The 26,804-nt window shown below is 40.9% G+C and overlaps 1 protein-coding gene and 2 long non-coding RNA genes across 17 annotated transcripts; 1 reads left to right on the forward strand and 2 right to left on the reverse strand.

Moving 5' to 3' along the window:
- Positions 1-1,275: 1,275 nt before the first annotated feature.
- LOC309692555 (sodium-coupled monocarboxylate transporter 1-like) lies at positions 1,276-12,239 on the reverse strand. Of its 2 annotated transcripts, XM_082511172.1 has the most exons (17): positions 11,940-12,239; positions 11,458-11,577; positions 11,218-11,283; positions 11,056-11,107; positions 10,896-10,963; positions 10,030-10,068; positions 9,486-9,601; positions 9,232-9,372; positions 5,537-5,666; positions 5,356-5,444; positions 5,120-5,229; positions 4,926-4,993; positions 4,669-4,755; positions 2,390-2,604; positions 1,913-2,010; positions 1,691-1,779; positions 1,276-1,608 (listed from the first exon to the last, which is right to left on the reverse strand). In XM_082511172.1, exons 1-17 carry the CDS (start codon positions 12,162-12,164, stop codon positions 1,471-1,473), a joined length of 1,851 nt encoding a protein of 616 aa, XP_082367298.1. In that variant the 5' UTR covers positions 12,165-12,239; the 3' UTR covers positions 1,276-1,470. The 2 variants fall into 2 exon arrangements, with proteins under 2 accessions (XP_082367298.1, XP_082367299.1); XM_082511173.1 differs by lacking the exon at positions 11,458-11,577.
- Positions 12,240-12,303: 64 nt separating this feature from the next.
- On the reverse strand, positions 12,304-18,665 carry LOC309692561. Of its 3 annotated transcripts, none has more exons than XR_014272360.1 (7): positions 18,218-18,665; positions 16,640-16,707; positions 16,489-16,527; positions 16,210-16,311; positions 15,008-15,148; positions 14,557-14,684; positions 12,304-14,461 (listed from the first exon to the last, which is right to left on the reverse strand). It is a non-coding gene; the product is annotated as an uncharacterized lncRNA (long non-coding RNA). The 3 variants fall into 3 exon arrangements; XR_014272361.1 differs by having other exon boundaries at positions 15,008-15,176; XR_014272362.1 differs by lacking the exon at positions 18,218-18,665 and adding an exon at positions 16,811-16,977.
- A 2,339-nt stretch (positions 18,666-21,004) lies between these two features.
- Positions 21,005-26,063, forward strand: LOC309692558. 12 transcript variants are annotated; one of them, XR_014272339.1, is made up of 6 exons: positions 21,005-21,149; positions 21,442-21,521; positions 23,350-24,107; positions 24,594-24,724; positions 24,976-25,326; positions 25,469-26,063. It is a non-coding gene; the product is annotated as an uncharacterized lncRNA (long non-coding RNA). The 12 variants fall into 12 exon arrangements; XR_014272340.1 differs by lacking the exon at positions 21,005-21,149 and having other exon boundaries at positions 21,238-21,521; positions 23,350-23,529; positions 23,607-24,107; XR_014272345.1 differs by lacking the exon at positions 21,005-21,149 and having other exon boundaries at positions 21,244-21,521; positions 24,976-25,099; positions 25,205-25,326.
- Positions 26,064-26,804: the final 741 nt, after the last annotated feature.

A 26,804-nucleotide genomic window follows, 5' to 3' on the forward strand; every position in this document is an offset into this window, starting at 1 on the left:
TTTATGTGTGTGTGTGTGTGTGTCTGTGGGGAGGGGGGGGGGGGGGGGGGGCAGAGAGAGTTTTCGCCCAGGGCGCCAATTGGGCTGGGACCGCCAATGAACGTCTCAGAACACTCCAGCTCACATGTTAGTCTGCTCCAAGCATTTCCACAAAGGTAAGTCTTCTGTTAGTTATTACGTAATTTATCATTAGGTGAAGTGTCTTGCCCAAGGACACAACGACCGAGACTACAAAATGCTGGATCCAGACTGGGCACCCTGTATCAGCCTGGGTCATATGAGTCTACCACAGCGAGATTTGATCGAGAGAGAGAGCGAGGTGCCCAAGGGTTGTATTGAAGCAATCAAGTGATGAATAACTGTTTTCCAGTATGTTGGGTTTTTTTGTTTTTTTTGGGGGGTTTTTTTTGCATTGCTGATTTGTTTTTCACCGAAACAGCTAATAAAGCATAATGGAATACAATTTTGCCTCTTTCTTGTAAGATTCTATAATAGAATGAAACAATAATGCCAGTTATAAATAAAGACAATAAATTGAATGAATTAGCCGCAAATACTTTTTGACATCTAAAATGAAAATAACACTGTACACAACATTGTTTTTTACCTTTTTTTTTTTTTTTACCATTGTGTGAACAACTAATGTTTGTTGCTTATGAAATCCATGAAGTGCTATAGAGAAAATTACATTTTATTTATGTAATGAACACATTTTGAACTCTTAAAGGAAACAAAAGGAAAGACACCCAGCTGAACTAAAATGATCCATGTAGCTAACAAAAACTGTTGTGAACCGCCACCCTCATATTGCCTTTGGGCTTTTGGAGCCTTGACCCGACTTCCATCCATTGGCTTCCGCTTATCCTTTTCAGGGTCGCGGGGGGCGCTGGAGCCTATCCCAGCTGTCATAGGGCGACCTGACTTTTAAAAAAATAATTGGAAAAAAAGCAATATGCTGCTAAAAAAAATTAAAAATAGAAATTTGCAAAATTCTGCCTAAATATGTATTTTACCACGTTAATGTGTGTTGCGGGGCGTGGTCTGCAATGCCGCTGCAGGGGAGGCGGACGCACCTGAGCGGCACCCGCAATGACGCCTCGCCGCCCTTAGCTTTGTTGACATTTAGGTTTCCTTCCCACTGTAACCAAAGTACTTGGTAATATGGGGGTCATATTGTAGGGTTTACCTTGCAATATAAAGCACCTTGAAGCTGTTAGCTGTTGTTGTGATTTGGCGCTGTACAATAAATTTGAATTGGAATGTTTATCATGTGGCTTTTTATTAATAATTTGTTAATCTAAACAATAGAAACATGCAATCATCATGTACACAAGTAGATATTTGAAAGAAGTGCTTTCTACTTTTTACTGAATCACTGGAAAAATAAAAACATTATTGTCTCGCTGACAACTCAGTTCCTTTGGTCTCATTTCTTATGAAGTCAGATGAGTACAATCCTGGATTTGAGCTTTACAGCAGCTTTGTTGTGAAATTCTTCAGCTGTATCGTAGATGAGACACGGGTATTGTTGTCAAATTTCCCTACTGCAGGTTTATTGATTCCATCCTCCTTGTTTGGCTGACCAACATTGTCTGTTCCTCCCATGACCTAAGGAAGGAAAAGTACAAGACAGAATTGAGCGCCTGTCATCAGTCGGTTGCTTTTGATACCTTTGCTCTTCAGCACGTACCCCATCTTTGACACGTTTGAACAGGTGATAAGAAAGAGTGTCTTCTTTCATTAGCATAAGTCTTGGGTCCACCGTCTCCCTCAATCCCCCTGAAATGATAAGTGGAAGAACAAATACAAAAAGTCCTTATGAAATAATAAGAAAATGAGATCACAGATCCATTCCCAAGTACAGGTAATTAATGACAAAATCTTTATTTATTTTATTTCATTTGTTTTTTACCTGTCAAGAGACTAATGATTATTCCAACAATAACAGATGTTAAACCTCCAATGACACCGAAGTAAAGGTAGGATGGAGAGTGCCACTGAACCGCATGTCTGGTGGTGAGAGATTAGTAGATATCTTGTTAACAAATGTCTTATTAATGTAATTACACCATATTATGAAAGTATTCTGAAGGCTACAAAGGAATTTGTGAAGACAGTTTGCAAATGAAAAATATATTCAACAAGACTAGGGCACATTTATGCTTTCCACCAGGTTTATTATTATTATTATTATTATTATTATTATTATTATTATTATTATTATTATTATTAATGACCTCACAACATTGCCCCTTACTATATCACTTTTTCTTAAATCATATGGCCTTTTTTTTATTTTACTATACTTTCGTTCATTATAGGAAAGCTCCGTCATCCCATCTCACCAGATAATATTTCATTCATTCAAGACAGACCCGACCACACTTACATGTCATCAGTATTCTGTCCTGGGGTTGTGGTAAAAAGACTTGGTTCTGTTGGCAGTGGGGTAGTCCAATTGAAACTGCTACCAGTAGTAAAGTTACAACCCTCAGTGCTCAGAAAGAGAGGTCGGGTCATCTCAGGAGGAGAAGGGGATATCATCCCTATAATGCTCACAGAGACAGCTGCAGCCAATCCTGTCACGAGACCACATAGACCTCCCTGTGGACAAATATCAGAATCAGAATCTTTATTGCCATTGCGCTTTTGAACAACAAAAACTGCATGTAAACCCATTCAGTACAAGTGGAAGGGGGCACTGTTAAGAGAAACAAGTATAGATGTACGATAAATTTTAAACAAAGAAAAAAAAATAGTATGTACAAGTCTGTCTGTGAAGGTTCTCAGTCATCCAGGTCATCATAGTCTAAGGAGCTTGCAAAGAAAAGCGTCTGGACTTCTTTAAGTTGCTTGAAGACGTTTCACCTCTCATCCGAGAAGCTTCTTCAGTTCTAAGGTCAAATGGTGGGGAGTCCCAGATTTAAACCTAGTGGGAGTATCCCCCCGCAGCGGGACAAAAGGACCCCCTGATGATTCTCTAATCGCCTGAGCCAAGGTGTGAAACTGGGTGTGGGTCCCAATCAGCCAGGGTTTCGGGTGAGCTCGTTGCACCGGCTACATAGGGGATGACAATGTTGTTGCGTCTGTCCTTCTTATCAGAATCTTATCGGTGTATCAGAAAAACTCAGGAGAGTTTTCTCCAAGCATGACATCCCGGTGTATTTCAGACCCAGCAACACGCCCAGACAAAAACTGGTTCACCCCGAAAGACAACACCCCAAAACACAGACTTAACAATGTGGTGTATGCTGTACAGTGCAGCGAGGAATGCCCAGACCTCTACATTGGAGAGACCAAACAGCCACTTCACAAGCGCATGGCACAACATAGAAGAGCCACCTCCACAGGACAAGACTCAGCAGTCCATCTGCATCTTAAGGACAAAGGTCACTCTTTTGAGGATGCCAATGTTCACATTTTGGACAGAGAGGACAGATGGTTTGAGAGAGGAGTGAAAGAAGCCATCTATGTCCACTGTGAGCGACCATCTTTGAACAGAGGCGGTGGTTTACGACACCAACTGTCTGCCATTTATAATCCAGTTTTGAGATCCCTCCCCAGACGCCTTAACGCCCACTCACATCCTGGGCCATCTGACCTCAGGAATTCGCATGATAAGGTGGGGCCAGGTTTCACAATGGACTCACCCGAAACCCTGGCTGATTGGGACCCACACCCAGTTTCACACCTTGGCTCAGGCGATTGGAGGATCATCAGGGGGTCCTTTTGTCCCTCTGCGGGGGGACACTACCACTAGGTTTAAATCTGGGACTCCTCACCATTTGACCTTAGAACTGAAGAAGCTTCTCGGATGAGAGGTGAAACTGTCACGGTGTCCTTCTGGATGCTGTAGGCTTTCCTGTGGCAGCAGGACCTGTACACCTCCTCCAGGGAAGAGTACAGCTCTTGATCACAGCTGATGATCCTCTGTGCTGTGTTGATGACCCTCTGGAGTGATGCTTACTCCTAAGCAATACTGCTGGCAAACCACACTGGGATGCAGTATGTCAGTGTACTTTCAATGGAGCACCTGTAGAAGGACACTAGCAGCTCCTTGGCTAAGGCGTTGTTCTTCAGGACGCTCAGGAAGTGGAGTCGCTGCTGTGCCTACTTGATCATAGCTGTGGTGTTTGTTTTCCAGGACAGGTCACCACCCAGGTGCAGGCCCAGGAGTCAGAGACCCTCTCCAAACAGTCCCCATTAATGTGTATGGGCTGGGGGTCAGATTTGTTCCTTCTGAGGTCAACTACTATTTCTTTGGGGTTTTTTTGGTATTGACGACCAGATTGTTTCAGCTGCACCTTGATGACATATTTTCGACTTCATCCCTGTATGCAGACTCATCTCCCGTCATGATGAGCCCAATCACAGTTGTGTCATCAGCAAACTTGTTAAAGTTAATATTTACAGCATACGAATGTTGGATGGGTGGGTGGGGGGTGCAGTCGTGAGTGTATAGAGCGTACAGCAGGGGACTCAGCACACATCCCTGAGTTTGGTCATTATTATTTTTATCCTGCTGTTAACATTTTTTTTAAAACATTAAGCATTTAATAAAGTGTTTTTTAATACTGTTAATAAGAAAAATGCTCCCGTACTATGTTATACGATGATAAATTAATGTTAGGTTGATTTAGGAAAATACCAAAATGAGAATGGACTTACTTTGGAGTTGACAAATGGACAGAGGACACCCAAACTGAACAGACCGAGTAAAGGACCCCCAGTGACCCCAGCAATGATGGACACTGCCTGTTTGAAGAGACCTGCAGCTCAAAAAACACTTTAAGAATGGTCGTATTTACTGAGGTGAAAAATTTACTTATTTACGTAACTAACATGCTTTCTAATAAACAACAACAACGTTCCTGGATGTGTTTGCCTGAACACATTGACAGCTCTGCATTAACAGATCCCTCTACCTGCATCATATGTCCCATGAGTGATGCCAGTCCAGCCATGGCAACGCATACAATTCCAAAAAACACACCTGCAAAAACATCACATCACAAAATGACATTTTTATCGACTACCAGCCGCATCCATGTAGCAGTAATTAATCTAATATAACATGCAGTCTGTGTTATAAACAAACAACAGGAAACTCGTTATTTACTCAGCCCTTTGGAGATTAAGAGAAGCTTTTTCTCAGATAGTTTAATGCGTGGTTTGATCAGGTCCTCCGTGGTCACTGCAGCCATTGCGTTGATTGAAGTAGAAACTGTGCTGAACATGAAGAAATGAACCATGTTTACTCTGGACTAATGGACATAACTGACACTTCAAATGTGGCACAGCTTTAAATGTTACATGCAACATGAATAAAAATATATCAAATTATGTTGTATGAACCTCAGAGAGGCACTATATACTGCAGCAAAAAATAGTCCTGGAAGACCTTGGTGATCTGCCAAGATATCCATCACCAAATAAGGCAACAGCTATAAAGGAAAAAAAGATTTTTATTTTAAGATCATAAAATAACTTGAATAAAAACAAACATCCTGTGGTTTCTTTGTTTATGTGTATGGACCTGATCAGGTGATGAAACTTGTCCAGCTTTCCATGGGTCACAGTTCTTATAGAACGAATAAAGACACAGCCCTGAAATCACTGACGATGTCAGGGTGCAAACTAGGCCTAACACGTTGATGAAGAGAGCTCTGAAAAAACACAACACGAAAAAGTGACGTATGCAAACAAATATCAGTGTAGCATAGCAAACGAGATTATATTTCTTATCACTGTATGCTGATGATGTCTAAAACGATAACTCAATATGAAGAATGTGAATGAAGTTGGAGTTAATTGAATAAGGATCCATTATTTTTTGTTTCATTTATTTTATTTACTTGTCTTTTCTCCTCGTTACTATGTGGAGTGTAGGGCCGTGCAGAGAGGTTTAAAGGGGCGGATGCTCAAAGTTAAAAAGGGGCACATTGAACCAGGTTGAATAACAACAACACACATTCATCAAGAATCTAATATGGGAAGGGCAGGGCTGTGTTGATCTGAGACTGTAGACATTAAAAAGTCCATAGGAGAGATGGTAGCTGATTAAACAAGTGTCATGAGATAATAACAAAATGCAAAGATTGGTGACAGCGCTTGGAACCATAAGGCAACAAAAAACTGTGAGAAATAATTTAGGCTCTGCCTGTGATTCACTCTTTGCTTCTCTTCTTCCTTCCATCCCATCATTTCATATATCACTCTCCACTTGCTGTCTATCTGAGAACAAGGCACAACTTGCTATTGCAATAAACTATAATCTAATTATCCACACCTTACAACTCTTGCACTTAATCTATAATAAAATGATGACAGAAAAATGTTATAGCACTGCCTTTAGTAGCCTCACACAGCTCCTGCTGTTTCCTCCTCATGTCCTTACCAGGCATGTCTGGACAATGTTATATCATGAGTAATATTTTTTTTAAAAATCCATCTAAATAAAACACACACATGCACGCACACACAATGACATTTTAGACCTTCTTCAGAATACTGTATATACTATGGGCATCATGGTGCTGATCCAGAATCTTTTTTTTTTAATTTATTTATTACTAGAGCTACAATAATAAAGCAATGAGGAGGGGGAAGTAATAAATATGAAATAATGTCATTATGATGATTCCATTTGTTTCACTATCCACTCTGTGCAGGGGCAAAGCTTATTACATTTTTAAACTGTAGAGATACAATCATTTTACTGCTGTAAAATCCAAATTTTGTCTTATTTAAAATATAAATCTAATATAATCTGCTTCTTAATGTATGTTCTTTAAAATACAGCGTGTGTTTTTTTAATGTATTATAATTATTATAATGCATAATTATGTGGACATGCATATTAGATCGTTTTTTAGTGAAATATAATCCCTCCAGAAAGGCAGGAAAAGCCCGGAAACTTACTTTAAAACTAAATATGTTCTAAATACTTTAAAACTAAATATGTTCCCTAAAACGGTGACAGAGCTACAGACCTATGACAGCCTTACACAGGTAGCCAGCAGCTATGACCAGCACTACTTGTGCAGTTAATAAAAGGACAGGTAATGTTTGTCGCGCTGTTGCACACACAGCACGCTCGTTTGTTTCAGTTCGTCATTTGACACAAGACATCTTACCAACGTGTACGTAATAAGCTAATACTCCTGGGTGCTACACACTACAGTGTACGCTGTACACCTACTTACTGGTTTTGTCGCATCAGTCTGTGTCTCTGACTGACCTGCTCAGCCCAAAGGTTGAGTTTAGCTGGTCGAGTGAGTGTCAGGATGCTTTTGAGAGTGCAAAAGCCCTCCTCTGCCATTCTCCTGTGTTAGCTGCACCTGATTTGACGCGACCATTCAAACTCGAGGTTGATGCCAGTGCTGTCGGGGCTGGGGCAGTGCTGTTGCAAGACGACTTGCTGGGTTTGAACCACCCCGTTTGTTACTTTTCCCGCAAGTTCAATAAAAATCAGTTAAACTACTCCACCATTGAAAAGGAGACCCTGGCTTTGTTGTTGGCTCTTCAGCACTTTCACGTGTACCTGGGGTCCAGCATGTTGCCTCTTGTTGTGTACACAGACCACAACCCACTTGTGTTCCTGGCGCGTATGTTTAATCACAACCAGCGCCTTATGCGCTGGGCTCTGTTGTTGCAGGAATACAACTTAAGTATCCACCACAAAAAGGGGACTGAAAATGTTTTAGCCGACGGTCTGTCCCGTTTGTAAACATGTTTTACTGCTTTTGTCTTTTGTTGTTGTTTTTGCTCTGTAACGTTGGCGTCAGCCCAACATAGTTGGTATTTTAAGGGGAGGGGTGTTACGGCCGCTGGCCTCAGGTGGCCCCGCCTTCCTCCATGGAAGCTACAGTGCTCCAGGACTCACGGGGGATTGGCTGGCCCGGACATATGCCCGCCCCAACTTCATGCGGATCCGAGCCTGTCAGACTACGCACACCATTGGCTGCCGCAGGAGCCTGGAGTACGACGGACAAGTGACACAGCTGTCTGCAGTTATGACAAGTGACACAGCTGACTGCAGTTAACTGATAGTATAAAAGGCTGAGGAGTCTTCATTCGTCGAGGGACTTGTTGATTTGAACAGACTGTACAGAGAGTCCCTCCCTTTTGCCTTCTGCCTGTGTTTTGTGTTGCCTCCTGCGAGACGTTAAGTAGAGCAGTGCTCTACTGGTGTTATTAATCGTGGTGTTTGTTTAAAGTTTCTCTGCTGCCTAGTGAGTTGTTTCACTAACGGATTTCAGTTGTGTTAATAAACCTTATGTTTGTCGTCCTATCTAACTCCTTGGTCTCTGGGCTCGTTTATGTTACGTCCGCTGCCGCCTAGCAGAGCCGGGCCGTAACACTTGTGTTTCTCCTACAGCTCCGGACCGCTAAAAATGCGCGTGCTCTTTGTGAGCTCGTTCCCGTCTCGTAACCAGCGCGTTCTGCCGTCGAGGGCGATCATTGGTTAAATGTGATCATGTGACTGATGCAAGCCAGATCCTTTTATTTAGCAAAACTGTGATTAATAGTTAAATATTATTGTTGAGGGGCACAGACAGGACTCCGCACGCACACACACATAAAAAAAAATAATAATTTTTTAAAAAAAGTTGCCTTATCAAAAGGGCACCCATCAGGAAAGGGGCGGGTGCTCAAGCCCCTCTAGCCCCCCCTCTGCACGTGCCTGGTGGAGTGGTATATTCTGATTGTAAATTTGTTGTTTGGTTTGAGTTAGGACTGGAAATAAGTGTTAATGTTAGTTTGTTCCTTGACTTTTGGTGCCCACTTGCGAAATAAGTTGGATTGTAGATAGGGGGCAGGGTTTAATAAGAATATATTCTTCTGCCTGCTCCTTTTCACACGTGGTTGCAGTGCTTTACTGACAGAAAGTGTAGTTGGTTTGTTTGAAAGAACTAACTGTGGAAACTGTTGACCAAGTGTGAAATAAATAATTAAATTAAATTAAATTAAATTAAATTAAATTAAATTATGTCATCATTTATAATAGCTTCATAGCTATCTTTTCCGAGTTTATGATAAGAACGTGTCATTTGCCAGAAAACCCCACCAATGTAGTGTCTTTGGCTGAATCAGAATTTACATAGATGTGGAAATAGACGTGTCATATATTGTTGCTTTTTTTAAAAAAAAATTTTGTTATTATTATTTTAATTATTAGTTTTGCAAGCTAAACAGGAAGGAAGGAATACATTCCTTTGAATCACTCACAATCTGGCATGTTTAATGCTCTTGCAGGAGTTGTATCTCTGAACTTGAGGTTGGTAGGTCCCATAAACTGCACTCCAACCAACTGTCCCTCCGATGACTAGTGTCCAAAAAGTGTGTCTTCTCAGAGGGTTTATGTCAAAGCTGGGATTACACAATGAAAGGATGATTTTAGTATAACACACACACACACACACACACACACACACACACACACACACACACACACACACACACACACACACACATATACTCACTCCACAAAGTTAATTCTTCCTCCTTCTTGGGCATCTGACAAGATAGTGGAGATTCCTCCTTTTAAGATCACACTTTTGATTATAACAGACATGTAGCCTGCAAACATTATTCCAATCTGGAAGAAAAATCAGAGATTTGTTTGGTTGGCAGATCTGTATTCTGTAACTATGTTGACAGATTTTGGTCCCAGTTATCAAATTCTTGCTAATTTACATGAATACTGCAAAGAATCAAGACATGACTCAAACGTGGTTGTGGTGTCGATAAAATTAGACTGAAACCTGATTGCAATTTAATTCAGTTTTACTTACATAGAATATGGAATATATTTATATGGTTCCAAATCATAACAAAAAGACATTATACTGTAAGATAAAGACCCTACAATCCAGAGAAAACGCCAGCAATCAAATGGCAGTGTGAACCAAAAAACTCCCTTTTAACAGGAAGAAACGTGAACGTCAGGAAGGGGCAGCCATCTACCACAACTATTTGGAGGCATTTGTGTATTTTTTTTCCGTTTTATTTGATCCAGGACCCTACCTGAACAACATCTGTCCACACCACAGCTTTCAGGCCACCCTGTAACAAACGCCACAAAACAAGAAAAATCTCTGTCAAAAAGGTTAGGAAGCTGTATTAATGAACAGAATGCATAACGTGGAAATATGTGACCGTATTCTGTAGTAGAACATTTTCAGAAAGCACAAGTGATGGGAATAACGGCGTCACTAACGACGTTACTTTTTTCAGTAACAAGTACATTAATAAGGGGGGGACAGGACAATGGACAGGCGAAGGAAAAGTGCCAGAGATTACTAACAACTAATGCATCCACAGACAGCTGTATACCTCTGTTTAATCTGCAGTGGAGCAAAGTGAAAATTTGTCCTGTCTGAAGAGTCACATTTTTTGTGGAGACTGTTGAAAAGCTGAAGTCCTAGATTACCCATGAATGAGAAAACACTGTGCTCCGTAAACTACAACAACTGGTTTCTAAGCTTTCAAATGTTTGCAGACTTTTAGAAAAAAAACAAAACAGGTGACGCAACACATTATGCAATCACGGTTTCAACTTTTGACCCTTAGTGATTGCAGGTGAAAACATCAAATTTTAAAAATGGGCACATATTTTTCATGAAACAAAACAAATCATTTGAATTAAATCATCCAAATGAAAACGTCAAGAAATCAGAGGTGATGTTAAATGAGAGATATTTTGTTTTAAAGGGTAAATGGGAAGGGGACCTCGTGAATTTTAGGAAAATGTAAATATTCTCATTTAATCTCTGCTGAATGTGAAAGTGGGGGTCTCTTAAGGTTCCTGGCTTAGTGATGCTCGATGAGGTTCGACTGACAATGTGATGCACTGCAGTGTGTGTGTCGTATGTAATAAATGTTTTACTAACCAGTGCACAATACAAAGTACAAACAGTGGCTGTCGAAATAATCCCACCCCACAGGTTCATACCAGTCACTGCAAAAAGAAGGGAAATTCATTAACAGGGGAAACACTCTTGTTCAAGATCCCTTCACGAACTTAACTGCTGTGAACTGGAGCTGACATACCTTGGTTCAAAGCCAGAGCTGGAGCATAAATTACAAGTCCAGTGTAGAGCAACTGTGGCAAAAAGTTAGAAAGTCACAGCAACAACATGTCTCTGCTGATACCAACGTAGTTTTATGTGCAGAAGTCAAAGCACTACAAAGATTGAACCACTGGCTTCTTACTGCGTTAAAAAAGAAGATCACCATTCCCAGGAGACGAGTGGCTCTGCTGAAACGCAGCTCCAGATACTTGGCAGAGACCAGACAGAGAAAAGACGCATATTGATACTGATACATGAAACTTCTAGTTCCCCTCACTCCCTCCAATTCAAAGCTAGTACTTTGTACACTTACTGACAGGTGTAGCCCAGCCAACAGTTTAAAATATAGCAAAAATAATGTTGAAAACAAAACCACAGTTACCTCATATGTGCTGTTGATGGCCAGTCTGTAGAAAACTGGGAGAAAGACCTCGGATGTGTACACCACTGCTATTACATAGGAAATACTTAAATAGCCAAATATGGCTCCGTAGCGATACACCTACAGACAGGTTGAAAAAGATTTATGGAAACACAAAATAGCAAAACAGCTGGTTGGCTGGTGAAACTTTGCCGGAGATCATTTGAAACGCTGATGCTGCTGATACTGAACGAGCTTTGGAGCAACATATGAACAGTGCTGAACTCTGGTGAGTAACACGAAAACTTTAAATTCGTTATTTGATTTGTTTGAAATTGAAAGCGGTGCACTCAAAGTAATGCTCGGTTAGCTGACTCCAGCCGTCTTCTAATGCACAGAAATCACAGTTTTACGCATTTTATAAAATTCTAATTTAAGCTCTGAATAAATGTTTGTGCGCTGAGGAAGCTGAGTGCAGATCCAGGACAGTCCCGACACGTTACCTCGGCTGGGTTGGAGAGCACAGTGACGGATGACATGTAGCTGGCAGTGAGGGACATGGAGACAGCCAGGGCATTGAGTTTTCGGCCCCCAGTTAAAAAGTCCCTGGAGTTTCCTTGTCTCCTGCTTCTCCAGGCGTAATAAAAACCAACAGCAGCAGACAGGAGCAGAACGACAGCAAACACCACATAGTCTGCTGCCACGAGCAAGTGAGCATCCCCGGACATTTTATCAGTCGGAGCAAAACTGAAATAAAGCTAAAGCGTTTATCAGGCAGTGTTTTGTAGATCATTGGGAAGGCGGTGTCATCACCTCCAGGTAGTCTATTAAATTGTAAGATAAATTATTCCAGGCGGTGCGCGCACGTGTCCTTTCAGGTTAAGCTCAAAGTTAATGAATAAAGTTTAGAATTTCGAGTGTGAACCCAAACACATAAAACTTGGGTAACAATAGTGCTTTGTACCACCACCAGAAAACTGGATGCATGTTTAAAGGACCTCTTTCTTGTGCTGTGGCTGGTGGATGTCAGATAGGGACGTGCTCTTTGTCCTGGGATTTGGGTCGTTTCTGCAGATTACGCTGTGTTTGCATTTGGAACACCATGTGTATTTGTTCTGGGCCCTCTGTGATATTGTGTTAAAGGTTTGATAATCAGTTATTGCAGACACACTGTTATAGTGTTAAGGTTCAAAATTGAGGAAGGAGAATACAAACCACCCATGGTCCAGGAGCTCTTGGTCAAACAATGATTTTAATGAATACACACGTGTGGGAAGAACACTCTGTACGCCGACAGCAAGTGATCTCCGACTTCCTCAAAGCATACACAGATTTTATACCGTCAGGGCTTGTTTACTGACGCCCCTTCATGCGTCACAGATACATTTTATACATAGATCAGATCAACACCACAATGACTTTTAACCCAGAAGATCATCTTCTATTTTCATGGCTGGTACTTTCCGTTCTTGTCTTAAAGTGAATTGTTCCTCTTTCTTGCCGAGACACGACTAATCTCTCCTCTAAATAAATCTAACTCATGTGTGTGTGTGTGTGTTGACCCCACATGCTCTTTGTGTCACCTCTTCACCTACTAACTGTCTGTGTCTCGTCCTCAAATGCTCTTTCTTAATTCACCTGTTGCACTTCTGACCTTTCACTAGACCAGAGGCTCACGGAGACTATGTGTATGTCTTCTACTAAATAAATGTTTTAACCAAGAACCTCTACTTAAACCTTAATATGAAATGACCTGATATATAAGTGTTTTGTAAGCATGTATTGCAATTCCTTCTATGGCTCCAAATCACTTGCACAATAGATTGTCCGGACATCGCGCCGAACAAAGCTTCCAACCCCCAATTAATTGACCGAGCTCCAACTCTTTAATAAGCACAGATATGCATTGTGTATAAAATAGTCATAACTGCACCTGAAATACAAAATTAACATCATCATAAACATCTTAAGGCCATCTTAAAGCTATCTGTTACATTGTTAAAGCCTCGTCTTAGCCTGCTGCTCAAAATAACTTCCTGCTTCTGCAAACTCTCTGCAAGCCTGTTTCCTGTCAGCCTGTGACTTTTAGCCTTTCTGAAAGACACACTGTTCAACCCCTGAATGCAATATAAACTCCAGATTATATTATTAATGCAATGGTAATGATGACAATTATTTAACAATAGCAGTAAAATAATTTCCCTGCTCCACAATAGCCTCCTGAGCGCCTTTATTGAACGTGTTTAAACATTGTGCTTCTCCAGTAAAAGTAAAACAAACAGACCAAACAGGACTTCCACTGACCTCACCGATGATTATTCTTCATCAAAACATCCTAAGTGAAACCTTAAATGCTTTATATACACACGCACATGTTTAAAAAGTCCAAGTGTTTGGTAGGCCACATTTAAGATTTATGTATTTTCATGTTGTGACTTGTATCAACAGATTCTTACTACCTGAGCAAGTAGTCCCATAAGTGATGCCAGGCCAGCCATAGAAACACACGACCCTCCAATACTGCAACCTGCAACAACTTCGTGTAAAAACTGACATTTTAATCATGAAGATTTATAACTAATTCAGCTTTAGCCTCAGTCACATACCAGTGCTCAAAGGACAGAGTTCACCATGTACTGTGAACAGATCAGGTACGTACTCAGTGCTCTGGAGATGTAAAGCAATTGTCTGTCAGTCAGTGTGACATTTGGCTTGATCAGGTCCTCTAGAGTCACTGCAGCCAATGTGTTGATGATTGATGAGACTGTGCTGAGCTTAATAAAAGTTATTAAAAGGTCTGCAACCATTCACGTAACATTTGACAATCATTTAACTGATGGAACCAGCTAGGAAACAAGATGCATTAAGTACAGGATGAGGCCCAGCTTTTGATGTTGGAAACTGCAATACTTTATTAGCAAATAAAAGTATAAAACCTTAAGGTGCCACTGTAAACTGCTGCAAGAAAGAGTCCTGGGAGGCCAGGGTAGCTTTTCAGGATATCCATTACCAAATATGGCAGCAGCTATGAAGAAACAAAGATCAACTTGTTGCTTGTAAAACCACAGTCAGATCCACTAGTACTTTAAGGGAATAAGTTATGACACAGAACCTCAATACCTGATCAGAAAAAGAAATTGTTCCAGCTGTCCATGGATCAGTCCTTATAGAAAGAGTAGAGGCACAATCCTGAAAACACTGCAGATCCCAGGAACAAAGAATAACTTACCACGCTGATGAACACAGCTCTGAAAGAGACCAGGTGAAACAGTTGAAAGGATAAATTTCCATTCTTGCCAGGCTGGCATTAAGAAAAATCTACACTTGTTTATGGATGCACTGTATCCGGGTCCCATTAGTTACAAGACTGAGGGTCCTTAAATCATACCAAGTCTAGACTTTGAGTATTCTATGGTCCTGCTTGCAAGTACACTGCACTTAATAGATTAGACAAGCAGAAAGTTGACTAGCACATTTTTACACTTCCATATGCAAGCCTGAAAATTTTCCACATTTTAAGTGATATAGTATTGTTTCAGTTATAAAATCCTCCCATTAAATTATGACTCACATTCTGGCATGAGTGATACTCTTGCAGGAGTTGTATCTCTGAACCTGAGTCTGGCTAGTTCCACTGGTCATTGTCCAGCCGAGTGTCCCACCGATGGCTATGGTCCAAAATGTTTGCCGCCTCAGAGGGTTCAAGTCAAAACTGGGAAAACCGTATACCTATGAATCATCTAAAGTGAAGTGACAATTGTGCAACTTTATTCATATTTAAAAAACAGTAACTACAGACCCTAATGATTTCACGCAAATGCATCAATATGACCCGTAACTCCTTATATGACTGATGATGGATGACTAAGAGCCTACACAGATATGTCAATGAGGTTTCCAGGAAAAACTGGCCTGGTGTTTGTCACAAGACAATACTGTAGTGAAAAGGCAGAATAATATTTGCTCAGAAAAGTTAATGTGATTTTAAACCCCAGCACTGTAACATATTCAGCATCTTTGCAATCTATCCAAATAAGCCCGAGTAAGAGTAGATTAGAGTACGCTAATATGGTCAAACATGTCAGAAGTTGCTGCAGGGATGTCAAAGCCTTAGCACTGCAGGAGACATGGGCTGAACCAGTCACTTCCTTTCTGTACAGTTTAATTATACATTTAAATATAGCTGCAAATCCATCAATGGACCATCTTAAAATGTAAGAAATGTGTAAAGTTTAAAAATTGTTGGAGGTCTTTACTGTTGACCCACTTTTAAAAAAAAATAATAATTGATTGTTCTTTCTTATCTACTTTGGTCAGAGTCTCTGGTAGACCAATTATGGCCCCTTGGCCTTACGTTTGACACCCCTGGGCTATTGAGTCGTTTTGACTTATTCATTTAGAGCGGTTTAAAAAAAATAAAAAAAATGTTTGCCTTTACCTGGACAATCACTCCCTATATTGGGGTTCAGCCAGAGTTCTTTGGCTTATTTTCAGACTATAGTACAGAAGCAATTTGTTTCCAGAAGTTCAGTCTATCAACGTGCCTAGTTCAAGTACTGTGATTTAAATCCAAGTAAAGAAAGCAGTGCTTTTGTTGCACTCAGTTCCAACAGTGGGGCTCAAATACACACTTTAATGTACTGTACATTTCTATCATTTGAATTATGGTGCAAAATTGTACTCAATTTGCCAAAACAATTCCTCAGTATTGAGATGCAAGGGTTTGAATATGCAGGCTCTTAAAGTTACTTTACTTTCTTCCCTTATACTCACTCCAGAAAGTTCAGTCTTCCTCCTTGTGAATTGGACAGAATAGAGACTCCTAAGGAGAGACACTTGGATATGACACAGAAGGCCGGCTAACATTATTCCAACCTAGAAGATAAAAATCTGATTATATCAAGACATTTACCCCACTGCTACAACTAGAATTCAAGTTTAATTGTGATTTAGAATTAAAGCCAAATGTCCTGGCACTCGAAATTGACTCATTTGATATTCTTCTATGTAGGCTATGTAGCATTAACAGTAATCTTGCGTGTCGAAGCCTACCTGGAAAACATCTGTCCAAACCACTGCCTTCATTCCACCCTGAAATAATGAGCCCATTTAAATCCAGACAGTCAAAGCAAGAAACAGTTCAGTTTAAGGGAAATGTATAGCAGAGAGAGAGATGACTTTTGCAGCTTTTGTTGTTCCATACCAATGCGCAGTATGCCGTACAGACCATTCCTGTTACCACGATTACCACCCACAGATTCCAGCCAGTCACTGCAGAGAAGTGGGAACATTTAAGATACTGGTCACTCAAGTACCCACAAGTTTACTTGTGCAGTAATGTTTCCTGAACCTGTCAGCTTTGGCCTGACTATACCTTGATTTAATGCGAGGGCTGGAGCATAAATTGCAAGTCCAGACAAAAGGAGCTGTGGTAAAAAAAAAAAAAAAAAAAGAGGACAAATGGCCATCTGGTTACAGATATGTGGCCCTAGCCAAACACGTCTTAAAACTTGCTTACTCCCATACTCGCTGTTTGAATAATAGCGAGGAATGTTACCAGCAGACGGGTTACTTTGTTATAACGCAGCTCCAGATACTTGGTAGAGAAGACAGTTACTCATACAGCATCCAAACAGACTTTTTTTAAAAAACAAACAAACTAGTGGTGCATTTATTGTACCATAGAGCAGTCTAATTAAAAAACAAACAAACATTTTATTACACAATAAATCATAACTGGTTTAACCAGAAACCAAATAAGCTGATTTCTTCCCTTTAAATTACGGATGTTTTTATTACAGCGTGGATATTAGATATTTTAGTATTATGGGAGCATTTACTGGGTACTTTTTTTGATGATATTAGACAGAAGATTCTGTGACTCAACAAGGCTCTTTATGTTAACCGTCATTTTCTCTTGCTGTGTCAACTGAAGATTTTATGGTGTGAAAGTAGATACTAAGGTTTGAGGGAAAACACCAACAAATCACTCTTTTACTTATCACTCCCTTGCAGAAGATGTTTATGTGAAGACCATCTGGGTTGTGTCAGAACTCACGGATGTAGGAGACCTCTGTATAAGATTTATAGGCCTTGTGAGTGTATCTTTATTGCCCTTGCTGAACAAAGGATTCCAACTGTCGAAGGACACCACCCCACCCAGTGGGCAGGGTCTGAACTGAAACCTGTTGTCTGCCTATAAAAACTGCTGCACAAAAGAATAAACAGAGTTAGTTTGGGATGACAATCTAGAACAGTCTCCGCGTCTTCTTGTTCTTCCAAACTGCTCCCGGTACTCCGGCCGGTGCCGTAATTAACTGTTGATCATATTTGAGTGTTACTTGAGAATATTCTAATTGTTATAGGTTAAAGGCTGAACTCTGATGATGAAAGCCCAGGCCTCAAAGAAACCCAGAATGGAGTTTCTTAAAATTATCAAACTCATTTTTCATCGTGGGCCAAATGGACTGGACCAGTTAAACTACCGTCAGTGTAAAGACATGTAATGCACATTTCATCTGAGATATTTTAAATATAAAAGTCATACTTCCAATAATACAGCTTGGAATATTTTATTAGCTAACAGAATGTTTTTACTATAAACTCAAAGTTCTATGCAATTAGTTTCTGTTACTTAAATGTTGTATTAATTGCCACGAGGAAGGTCCTTATACTTATGCAAGTACAGTTTAAAGTCAAATATTCGCGGGGAAAGCCAATCACAGGAAAAAATGAAAGTGCAATGAGAGAATTTTAATCTGAGGCCAATCCCGCACATTACCTCTACCGGAATGGATATCAGTATGATGGACGACAGGTCGCTGGCGGTCAGTGACAGGGAGACGGGCAGAGCGGTGAGTTTTCGATCTCCGGTTAAGAATTCCTGGGTATTTTGCTGCCTTCTTCCGATCCAAGCGTAGTGTAAGCCGATGGTTGCGGACACCAGCAGCATCAACACAAAAACTGCATAGTCCGCTATGTGCAACGAGTCAGCTCCAGCCAAGTCCTCACACATTTTGTTACAAGTCAGAGCAAAACTAACTATAACGCCAGATAGGCCTTTACAAATCACTGCGAACCCTGCTCTCCATGACGCACAAACTCGCTATGTGTCCGAGCTCTTCAGCTTATATATTCCTAAACACCTATAGTTATGTTCGTTGTTAGCCACAACCTCCACAGGTGACGCTGATTAAGACTCCTGATTAAGGCCGTGCACTGATTGGAAACAGGCGGGTAATGAGGGAGAACATGTTTTGTTCGTTTCTACATGAGCTTTGTGTGATTTGATAAGTATCTGAGGCTGAGACCACAGGACTGTAAAACATGATTGCTGGGCTTCATATCTGTACTGAACAGTCATATAAGTAGTGATGGGCAGATGAAGCTTCATGAAGCACTGAAGCTTTTCATCCAATTGGTTCATCCCAGCGCAAAGCTTCTTGAAGCTTCATTTGCTCTAGTAGGAGACCTACTGGACGTAAAAATATTAGTTGGCATGAATTTGAAGAGTGTGGCCTTTTGCACACAGCCTGTAAATGTCAACAACACAAGGAGTGTGTAAAACATGTATATTGTAGTGATGGCAGCATACTGTGTATATTTATACTGGCAGTATGGGAAATGATTATTTGGAAATGCTTAAAATGGAAATGATCATTTACTGTGAGGTGTGGTTGGGGTGTGGACAGTAGTTGTGCTCCTCTTCTTAGCTGGCTCCATTCTCTCCTGACTTTCTCTCCTCACTCTCATAAACCTCCAAACTGTCTCCAAACTCTCACTAACCGCAACTCTCCATCAAACACCCACATTTTTGAATGAAGTCTGAGGGGTTTATATCGCTGTCATATCTCGCGGCAAAGTTCGAACCACTTCATGAACCAGTCACGTGGTACAGCCGGGCAGCGAGGCTTCGGACGTCATCATTTTCAGCTCCTCCCATAAATGAAGCAAGGCTCGATACGCGCATCGCGGAAACGCCCCCTCAATTACTCGACACAGGCTTCGAAGCCTCGATACAGAACGTCACATCACTACATATAAGATTAGCTAGTAAATAACAATTAGTTAATGTTGTTCATGTTCACTAAAGTCAGTGTAAATATGAGATGACCAATACTATAGTTATTATATTAATCATTATAGGTTATTACAGCAGTGAGTTTGAACTCTCAAATCAAATCACTTCTATTGTGACATCACATGTGCAGGTACACTGGTACAGCACATGTGAGTGAAATTCATGTGAGTGAACTCTGTGTCAAATACTGAGCTTCAGTAAAGATTCAAGTTGCAGTTATTTATATGTCCTGTCACCTTAAATCTTCACTCAAAGACAATTATCTTTGACAGTGTATATGTATATGTATTATATTTAACCTCCTAAGATCCGAACTCTTCCATGACATGCATTTTTAATTTCTCTTTGATATCTGGGCATATTGGTGCCTGATGAATGTAAAAACAGAGAATTATCAGATTTTTTTTTACCTTATTTTTGTTTTTAAGAACAATAAGAGCCACATATGAGGATATCCGTTTAAAATATTTGATAGAACAGTGGCAGTATAATGTCCTCGTACGTGGATATCCCTCAGCCTGCTCCCCCAGCATGCAACAGCATAGAGGATCGCACTGGCCACAACAGACTCATAGAAAATCCTCAGCATTTTCTGGCAGATGTTGAAGGACCTCAGTCGCCTCAAAAAATAGAGACGACTCTGGCCCTTCCTGTAAAGTGCTGTGGTGTTTTTAGCCCAGTCCAGTTTATTGTCAATGTGTACTCCAAGGTATTTATAGTCCTCCACAATGTCAACACTGACCCCCTGGATTGAAACAGGGGTCAAGTGTTTCCTGGTCTTCCTGAAGTCCACGATCAGTTCCTTGGTCTTTGCCACGTTGAGCTGCAGATGATTCTGCTCACACCACGTGACAAAGGAGTCGACCACAGCCCGGTACTCTGTCTCATCATCCCTGCTGATGCATCCAACCACCGCAGAGTCATCAGAAAACTTCTGAAGATGGCAGGTCTCTGTGCAGTGAAGTCTGTGGTGTAGAGGGTGAAGAGGAAGGGGGAGAGGACAGTCCCCTGTGGTGCCCCTGTGTTGCTAATCACCTTGTCAGACACACACTGTGGGAGACGTACATATTGTGGTCTTCCTGTCAGGTAATCAACAATCCAGGACACCAGAGAAGCATCCACCTGCATCGCTGCTAACTTATCACCCAGGAGGGTCGGCCTGATGGTGTTGAAAGCACTGGAAAAGTCAAAAAACATGACCCTCACAGTGCTCGCCGGCTTACATGTTCTCCCCGTGTCTGCGTGGGTTCCCTCTGGGTACTCCGGCTTCCTCCCACCGTCCAAAGACATGCAGTTTGTGGGGATAGGTTAATTGGATAATCCAAATTGCCACTGAGTATGAATGGTTGTCTGTCCTTGTGTGTTAGCCCTGTGACAGACTGGCGACCTGTCCAGGGTGTACCCCGCCTCTCGCCCCATGACAGCTGGGATTGGCTCCAGCACCCCCCGCGACCCTGAAAAGGATAAGCGGTAGCGAATGGTAACACGTTCTCACTCCCAACTCGTCAAACGTGTGACGCATGGTCAGGCTCCCTCTGCTGCACTTATGGACGCGCAGGGTACCCCTCTCGCGTCGGGAATTGACGTGAAGGGTCCTCCGATTGAAGAGATTGCCGGGAAGTGCCTGTTGTCGGTATATTTAGACATTTTCCAAATCACATTGTAGTGACGTATACAGAACACAATAAATTATACAATGTAAACAACTACCTGAAAAACAGGTAGAACAATACTTTTGTATGGTTTATTGCATTTACGGAGGGAGTGATGTATGCTGGGTAATGGCACAGCTAGCGACTGGGTGACTTTATTCACCCGCTTCGGCTGTTATCAGTCCATACATTAGCGTTATTAGCACAAACCAGTCCCATAGATATGGGCCATCTCCTGCTAGATTGTTCAGAAGGTTGTTCTCATCCATCCAGATGGAGGATCACTAACAGGAGCGTGGGAAGACTCCAGAATCCACTCTGGCTGGAATCCGGTGGATATGCAGTGTGTACAGGTAAGACCATTTAAACGGACAGCATTTATAGAATGACTATTAAAAGTCAGCGAGTGTCAGTAATGTTAATGTGGTTATGTTAGTAATACACCGAGTGCTAATATAACAGCTTTAAGATGCATTTGTAGATGTTATTACGTGTTTTACCGTCTTTATGGTGCTAGCTTAAAGTTACGGTGTAAACGTTAGCTTATATTGGAGGAAAGCTGTTACTGGTTAAACGATGTTAGCACAGAAATATTAGCTTCTGTCATGACTGATGAAGTTACTAGTTAATAAAGTTTCCAGTAAAGTGATTAATCGCAGCCACAGACTGACAGCAAATATCTCGATTAGCTTCAGTGCATCTGTAATAAATATGTGCAAGTTTCAGTGCTTCGTTTAAACTGTATGATACTTATACTGACCCAGGGTCAGTGTAAAATACAATCCTAGCTGTGTGAACAAAGCCTGGCTCCTTTAATCCTGCATGACAAACCTCAGGATGCAGGTTATTATTACTCTTTCCTGCTGGCACACCTGTCACACCTGAGAGTCAGCTAGAAACGTACAGTGACGTGGACATCATGCAAAGACTGCCAGACTCTGTAATACTGCAAATGATCAGTGACTCAGGTTAACACTAAACTTTAAACAGTACCTCTGTGTCTCTGTGTGCTGAACATCTAGGATTGAGTCAGGCTGCATCAGCTGAAGCTGTTATTTGTATATATCAGTGTTTTTTATTCAGGTGTGGGGAAAATACGTAAGACTGCAGTGAAGCGATGCACCAGATGAATCCCTGGCCAAAGGTATCGTACTTAAATCAGACTACTGATCCAGCCACATCAGCCTTTTGTGAGGTCTGTTTAAAGTAGACTAAAAGTGAACTGCAGGTTCCTGAGAGGTGGACTGTGAGCACAGAAACACATGTTCATACATACAGCTGCAGCAAACTTACATTAATTTTAAATAGATTTGTTACTCTGATGTCTGTCTCTGTGTTAGTCCTCTGACAGACTGGTGACCTGTCCAGGTGTGCTCTACCTGTGACTACTGGGACAGGCTCTAGCCTTTGTAATAGAAATGTTCTGTTATTCTCATTTTAAGTATTTAAGTGCTTATGCATATGCTTAGTTGTGACACTGTTATAGACTGTTCAGTGAAAGTTTCTAAAACTAGATGAACTTACTTCAGCGTCAGCAGTTTGAGAAAACAACTCCCTTTACAGGTGCTGATAAGGCCAAGGGCACAAAACAGCTTAACCATTGATCCGTTGAAGTGTGGTAGGATCAGTTTGTAACTTCCTCCCTTTTCCTTGGAATGCATAAAGGAGGAGGAGCACCACTTCTGTGGCAGCGCTGACATGACTGAACTGTGATGTCTGATGTGTGTTGGCGCAGTAATAAATAGCTTGATCACAGCTCTTTCTGTGTTGCAGACTTTATTTCAAAAATTCCACGACCCCCCCCCCCCCCCCCCCCCCCCCACCCTCCCACTGTGAACCTGAATTGAATATTCAGAAGACATTTGTTTAAATAGTTCTACAAATCTGAGCTGTCGGTGTGTCCTTGGATTGTGTGGTAATAATATTAGAGCCTGCAATCTTTCTTACTGAATCTCTACTATGAGTCATGTTACCTGAGATTAATTCTATGTTTACCTGTCAGCCTGGACGAATGTGCTGTGTGAAGGAAATTAAATTAAATCAGATCAGAACATTTGAGGAACCTGGTCATATTTAATTGAAATATGAACCAGTGATTTTTTTGATTGCTGATTCCAAGATAGTCTTTGTGGAAATCCTGTTTGGCTTTTTGTCATTTTAATTCTCTTCTCTGTTTTCCAGAACAGTTCTCCACAGTCGCTGTCCACATGGGTCAGTGGGACCAAGAAGCACTCTGCTGATGTGGGACTCTGACCAGCAACATCCAGCAGGACCCAGACAGCGTTTTCTATCTCCCAGCTGGAGTTTTTGTTTGTCAGTGACTGGAGAGTCAGATTTTTGTTGAGCTTCACACTTGCAGAGGTAAGTCAGTTTGCAGAGATCCCTCCCACCCTGGCTTTTATGTGCTAGATTTCTTATCTGAAACGGTAATATTTCAGTGACTGCTGCTTCTACACTCTACTGATCCCTGATGGGAGAATCATCAATTTTGGCAACAAAGAAGCCTGGTGGATGTTTGTTTACAGTCTGATGATGGGACATCATGCTCTGCATCTTCAAAGTTTGCCTCCTCATTATTATTCATACCCAGTAATGTGAAGTATGCTCATATCTACTATAACTGAACCAACCTGGTGCTCTTCATTTATGGAGGCTGTTGAGTCTGAATGTTGGATGTTGTGTATCTCGTGTTCTCTGGGCTTTGTTGTCCTCAGTCTTTTTGCAGGATCAGAAAACAAAACCAGGAGGCGCGTAAATGTTTCTTTTCCATGATGTTTCTTCAAATGTTTCTTCTGGATGATGATAAGACTGTGACACAGGATGCCACCTTTGGTCTTGTGATGAAGCAAAGCTCAGGAAGAAGTGTGATTAAATGGTACCCACATGTGTGCTGCTGAGAAGGATGTACAGGGGCACCTGCAGCCAAATCCAAGCTTCAGGTTAGTTGTAGTTGCAGAATGCTATAGACTGAGACAGCTGAGGCATCAAATGTTTGATTAAACGGATGAAAAAGAGAAGTTTCTTCCCTATAATTATCACTTCTTAAAATCTGTAGCAACTTCAAGTCTGTCAGCGTGCTGAGCATGCTCAGAATGTGACAATATATTTTTGTTCAATATTTAATTTCTTTCAGTTGCAATTGTTAAATGAAAAAAAAATAAAAATATATTCTTATAATTTAGCAAACTAATTTATCAAAAGAAATATACATATATCTGTATTAGTTTTAATAAATTAATTTGACAGCTGTATTGAAAATACCATATTGTATTCATACAGAATCAGTTTGGTATCATTGTTTGTCTGTTCACTGATTGTTGAAACTAAGAGTTGCTTTGATCTGTTTAGATCTAAAGTATCCAAAGTTGAGCTCTGATGTTTCTTCACCCTTGTGTGTGTGATATGTGATTCCTACATGCTGGCAGAGCAGAGCAGCAGTTTGTGCTCACAGATGGTGACGGTGTGGAGAGACGGTGGTGTTTCCTCAGAAGAACCAACAGAGTCACTCGCTGACTGATGCTCGTCTGCACTGCACAGAGGAAATCAGCTGACCGAGGTTTGTCCAGTGACGTGTTATGAATGTATATTTGTTTTATGCTTACAGTTATGTTTTTCTTGACAGAGGCTCTGCAGAGGTTAGACAAAGCAGAGAAAACATGTGCTTTACATTTTACTGTGATTTATTGAGATATTTGTTGCCTGATGTTCAGCAGGAATGGAGAAATGGAATCAAAGGGAGATGTTTTTGCTGTTTTTGTAATGATGTAAGTAAATCTTCAATATTATTTATTTGCTTGGTTATATTAGGAGTGTTTCTGAGTGAGGGGGGAGGAGTCATCATCCAGGTAAAGTGACGTGGATCAGTGGATACACTTGTCTCCCCTTTAAAGGAGACACTCTTAGAGAGAGACGATTAGAGTCATCCTTAAATGTTAGTGCTTTCAAATACACAAACATTTTTAAAGGACAAAAATGAACATCCAACTTTGACTGTAATACAAAATAAATCTTTGCATGTGTGTTTTCAAACTCTCAGATGGGCAGCATATCAGTCTTGGACTGTCTAACCTGCCGGAGCAGCACTGAATGACCACCACACATGAGCATGTTCCTGCAACATTCAGCATCTGATCCTTCATCTGTGTGCTTCTGCTTTTGGTAAGTAGAGTTACCCAACTACAGTAACTCTAAACACATGCCATCCATTTCTAACGGCCTGGTTACTTCCTGTCAGTTACTTTAGAAACCAAGTGGTCACCTGACCTAACACTGTTTCTTCTTCTTCCCCTTAATGTTCAAGTGTCACATGTCAAACAGCTGGAGAGGAAACTACACCAGTGTACTGGGATGTTTCACCAACACGTGCCAGATGCTGTTCCTTCATGGTGACATCACCAGAGACAGCCCCACCCACCTCAGGACCTCGCCATTGATCATGATGATTATAATGATGACAGCGAGCGGAACTAAGACTGTAAAAATCCACGACCAGAATTTTTCTTTCTAATTATTAATGAATACTGAGAGCCTCTTTCTGTGTTTTGTCTGTTTTGTTTTTTTTTACCTCATTTGTTACTAACAAAGTTCACAAACTCACACAGTTTACATTCTGTATGTTTCCATCTTTACCAGCCACACTCTAACTGCATTTAAGAAAATGATCCTTAGAAATCGTCCTTTTTCTCTTTTGTAATTGATGATAATTCAGTGAATATACTGCGCTGCTTCCTTCTATTGCGTCACACATTGCTTTATGTTTTTCAGTGTCCAGTTATTTTTTACTGCTGTTTGAATTCTCTGTATGTTTGACCCTGTAGACTGTTTGATGGACTGCTTGTCTTCCTGTTTGTAACCGCCGCCTGTTTTTTAATAAAGATTTGGATTTCTGACTTCAACACAGCCTCTGCGTGTCCTCCCTTTGTGTCCTCTTCCTCTGTGAATGTGTTGCATGTGTCACAGATTCATTTTATTAACAGCTTTCCCACAGTGAGTTGCATCAGCATTCATTCACAGCACATTTCAGAAGGATTCAGATTAATACAGTGATCTTACAGTCAGAATGATCCTGACAGAGTGCCACTGTAAATGATCTTTCATCAGGTAAATTTTAAAGTTCAGTATTTCAAAGCAGGAGTTATGAAGAATCATGCTGGCATTAGGACTAATAATATGTACTTAAAGTCAAAGTTTTTTAATTATGCTAGAATATTGGAAGACAATCAACTTTTAGTGTTTTCCACATATTAATTATTCTGAAATAGAGACGGTGACCCTAACTGTACAGAAGCACTAAACAACTGACAATCTAACAGACATCATTGGCCTGAGCTATCATGCACAGTGAGTCTGATCCTTTGCTGTGAGAGTCTGACAAGCATGTTTCTGGTCAGTTTGGAAGAAATAATATCACAATGTTGATCTTTTTTCCAATATTCCTTCTCTTTTAAACTGTGATCAAAGGTACTTATGTTCACAGCATGTAATAATACTGACAGTCCAGGGCACTGTGGTCTGTTGAGCTAGGGTTAGGGTTAGCAATTCAGACATATGTAATCAATATTAAACGTCTCTGACGTGGGCCACTGTCTGCAGTGTTGGGAAATCCATACCAGGCTGGAACGAGTCAAGGTAAGTGA

Source organism: Aulonocara stuartgranti (genome assembly GCF_965226115.1).
Source record: "Aulonocara stuartgranti genome assembly, chromosome: 17".
NCBI lineage: Eukaryota > Metazoa > Chordata > Actinopteri > Cichliformes > Cichlidae > Aulonocara > Aulonocara stuartgranti.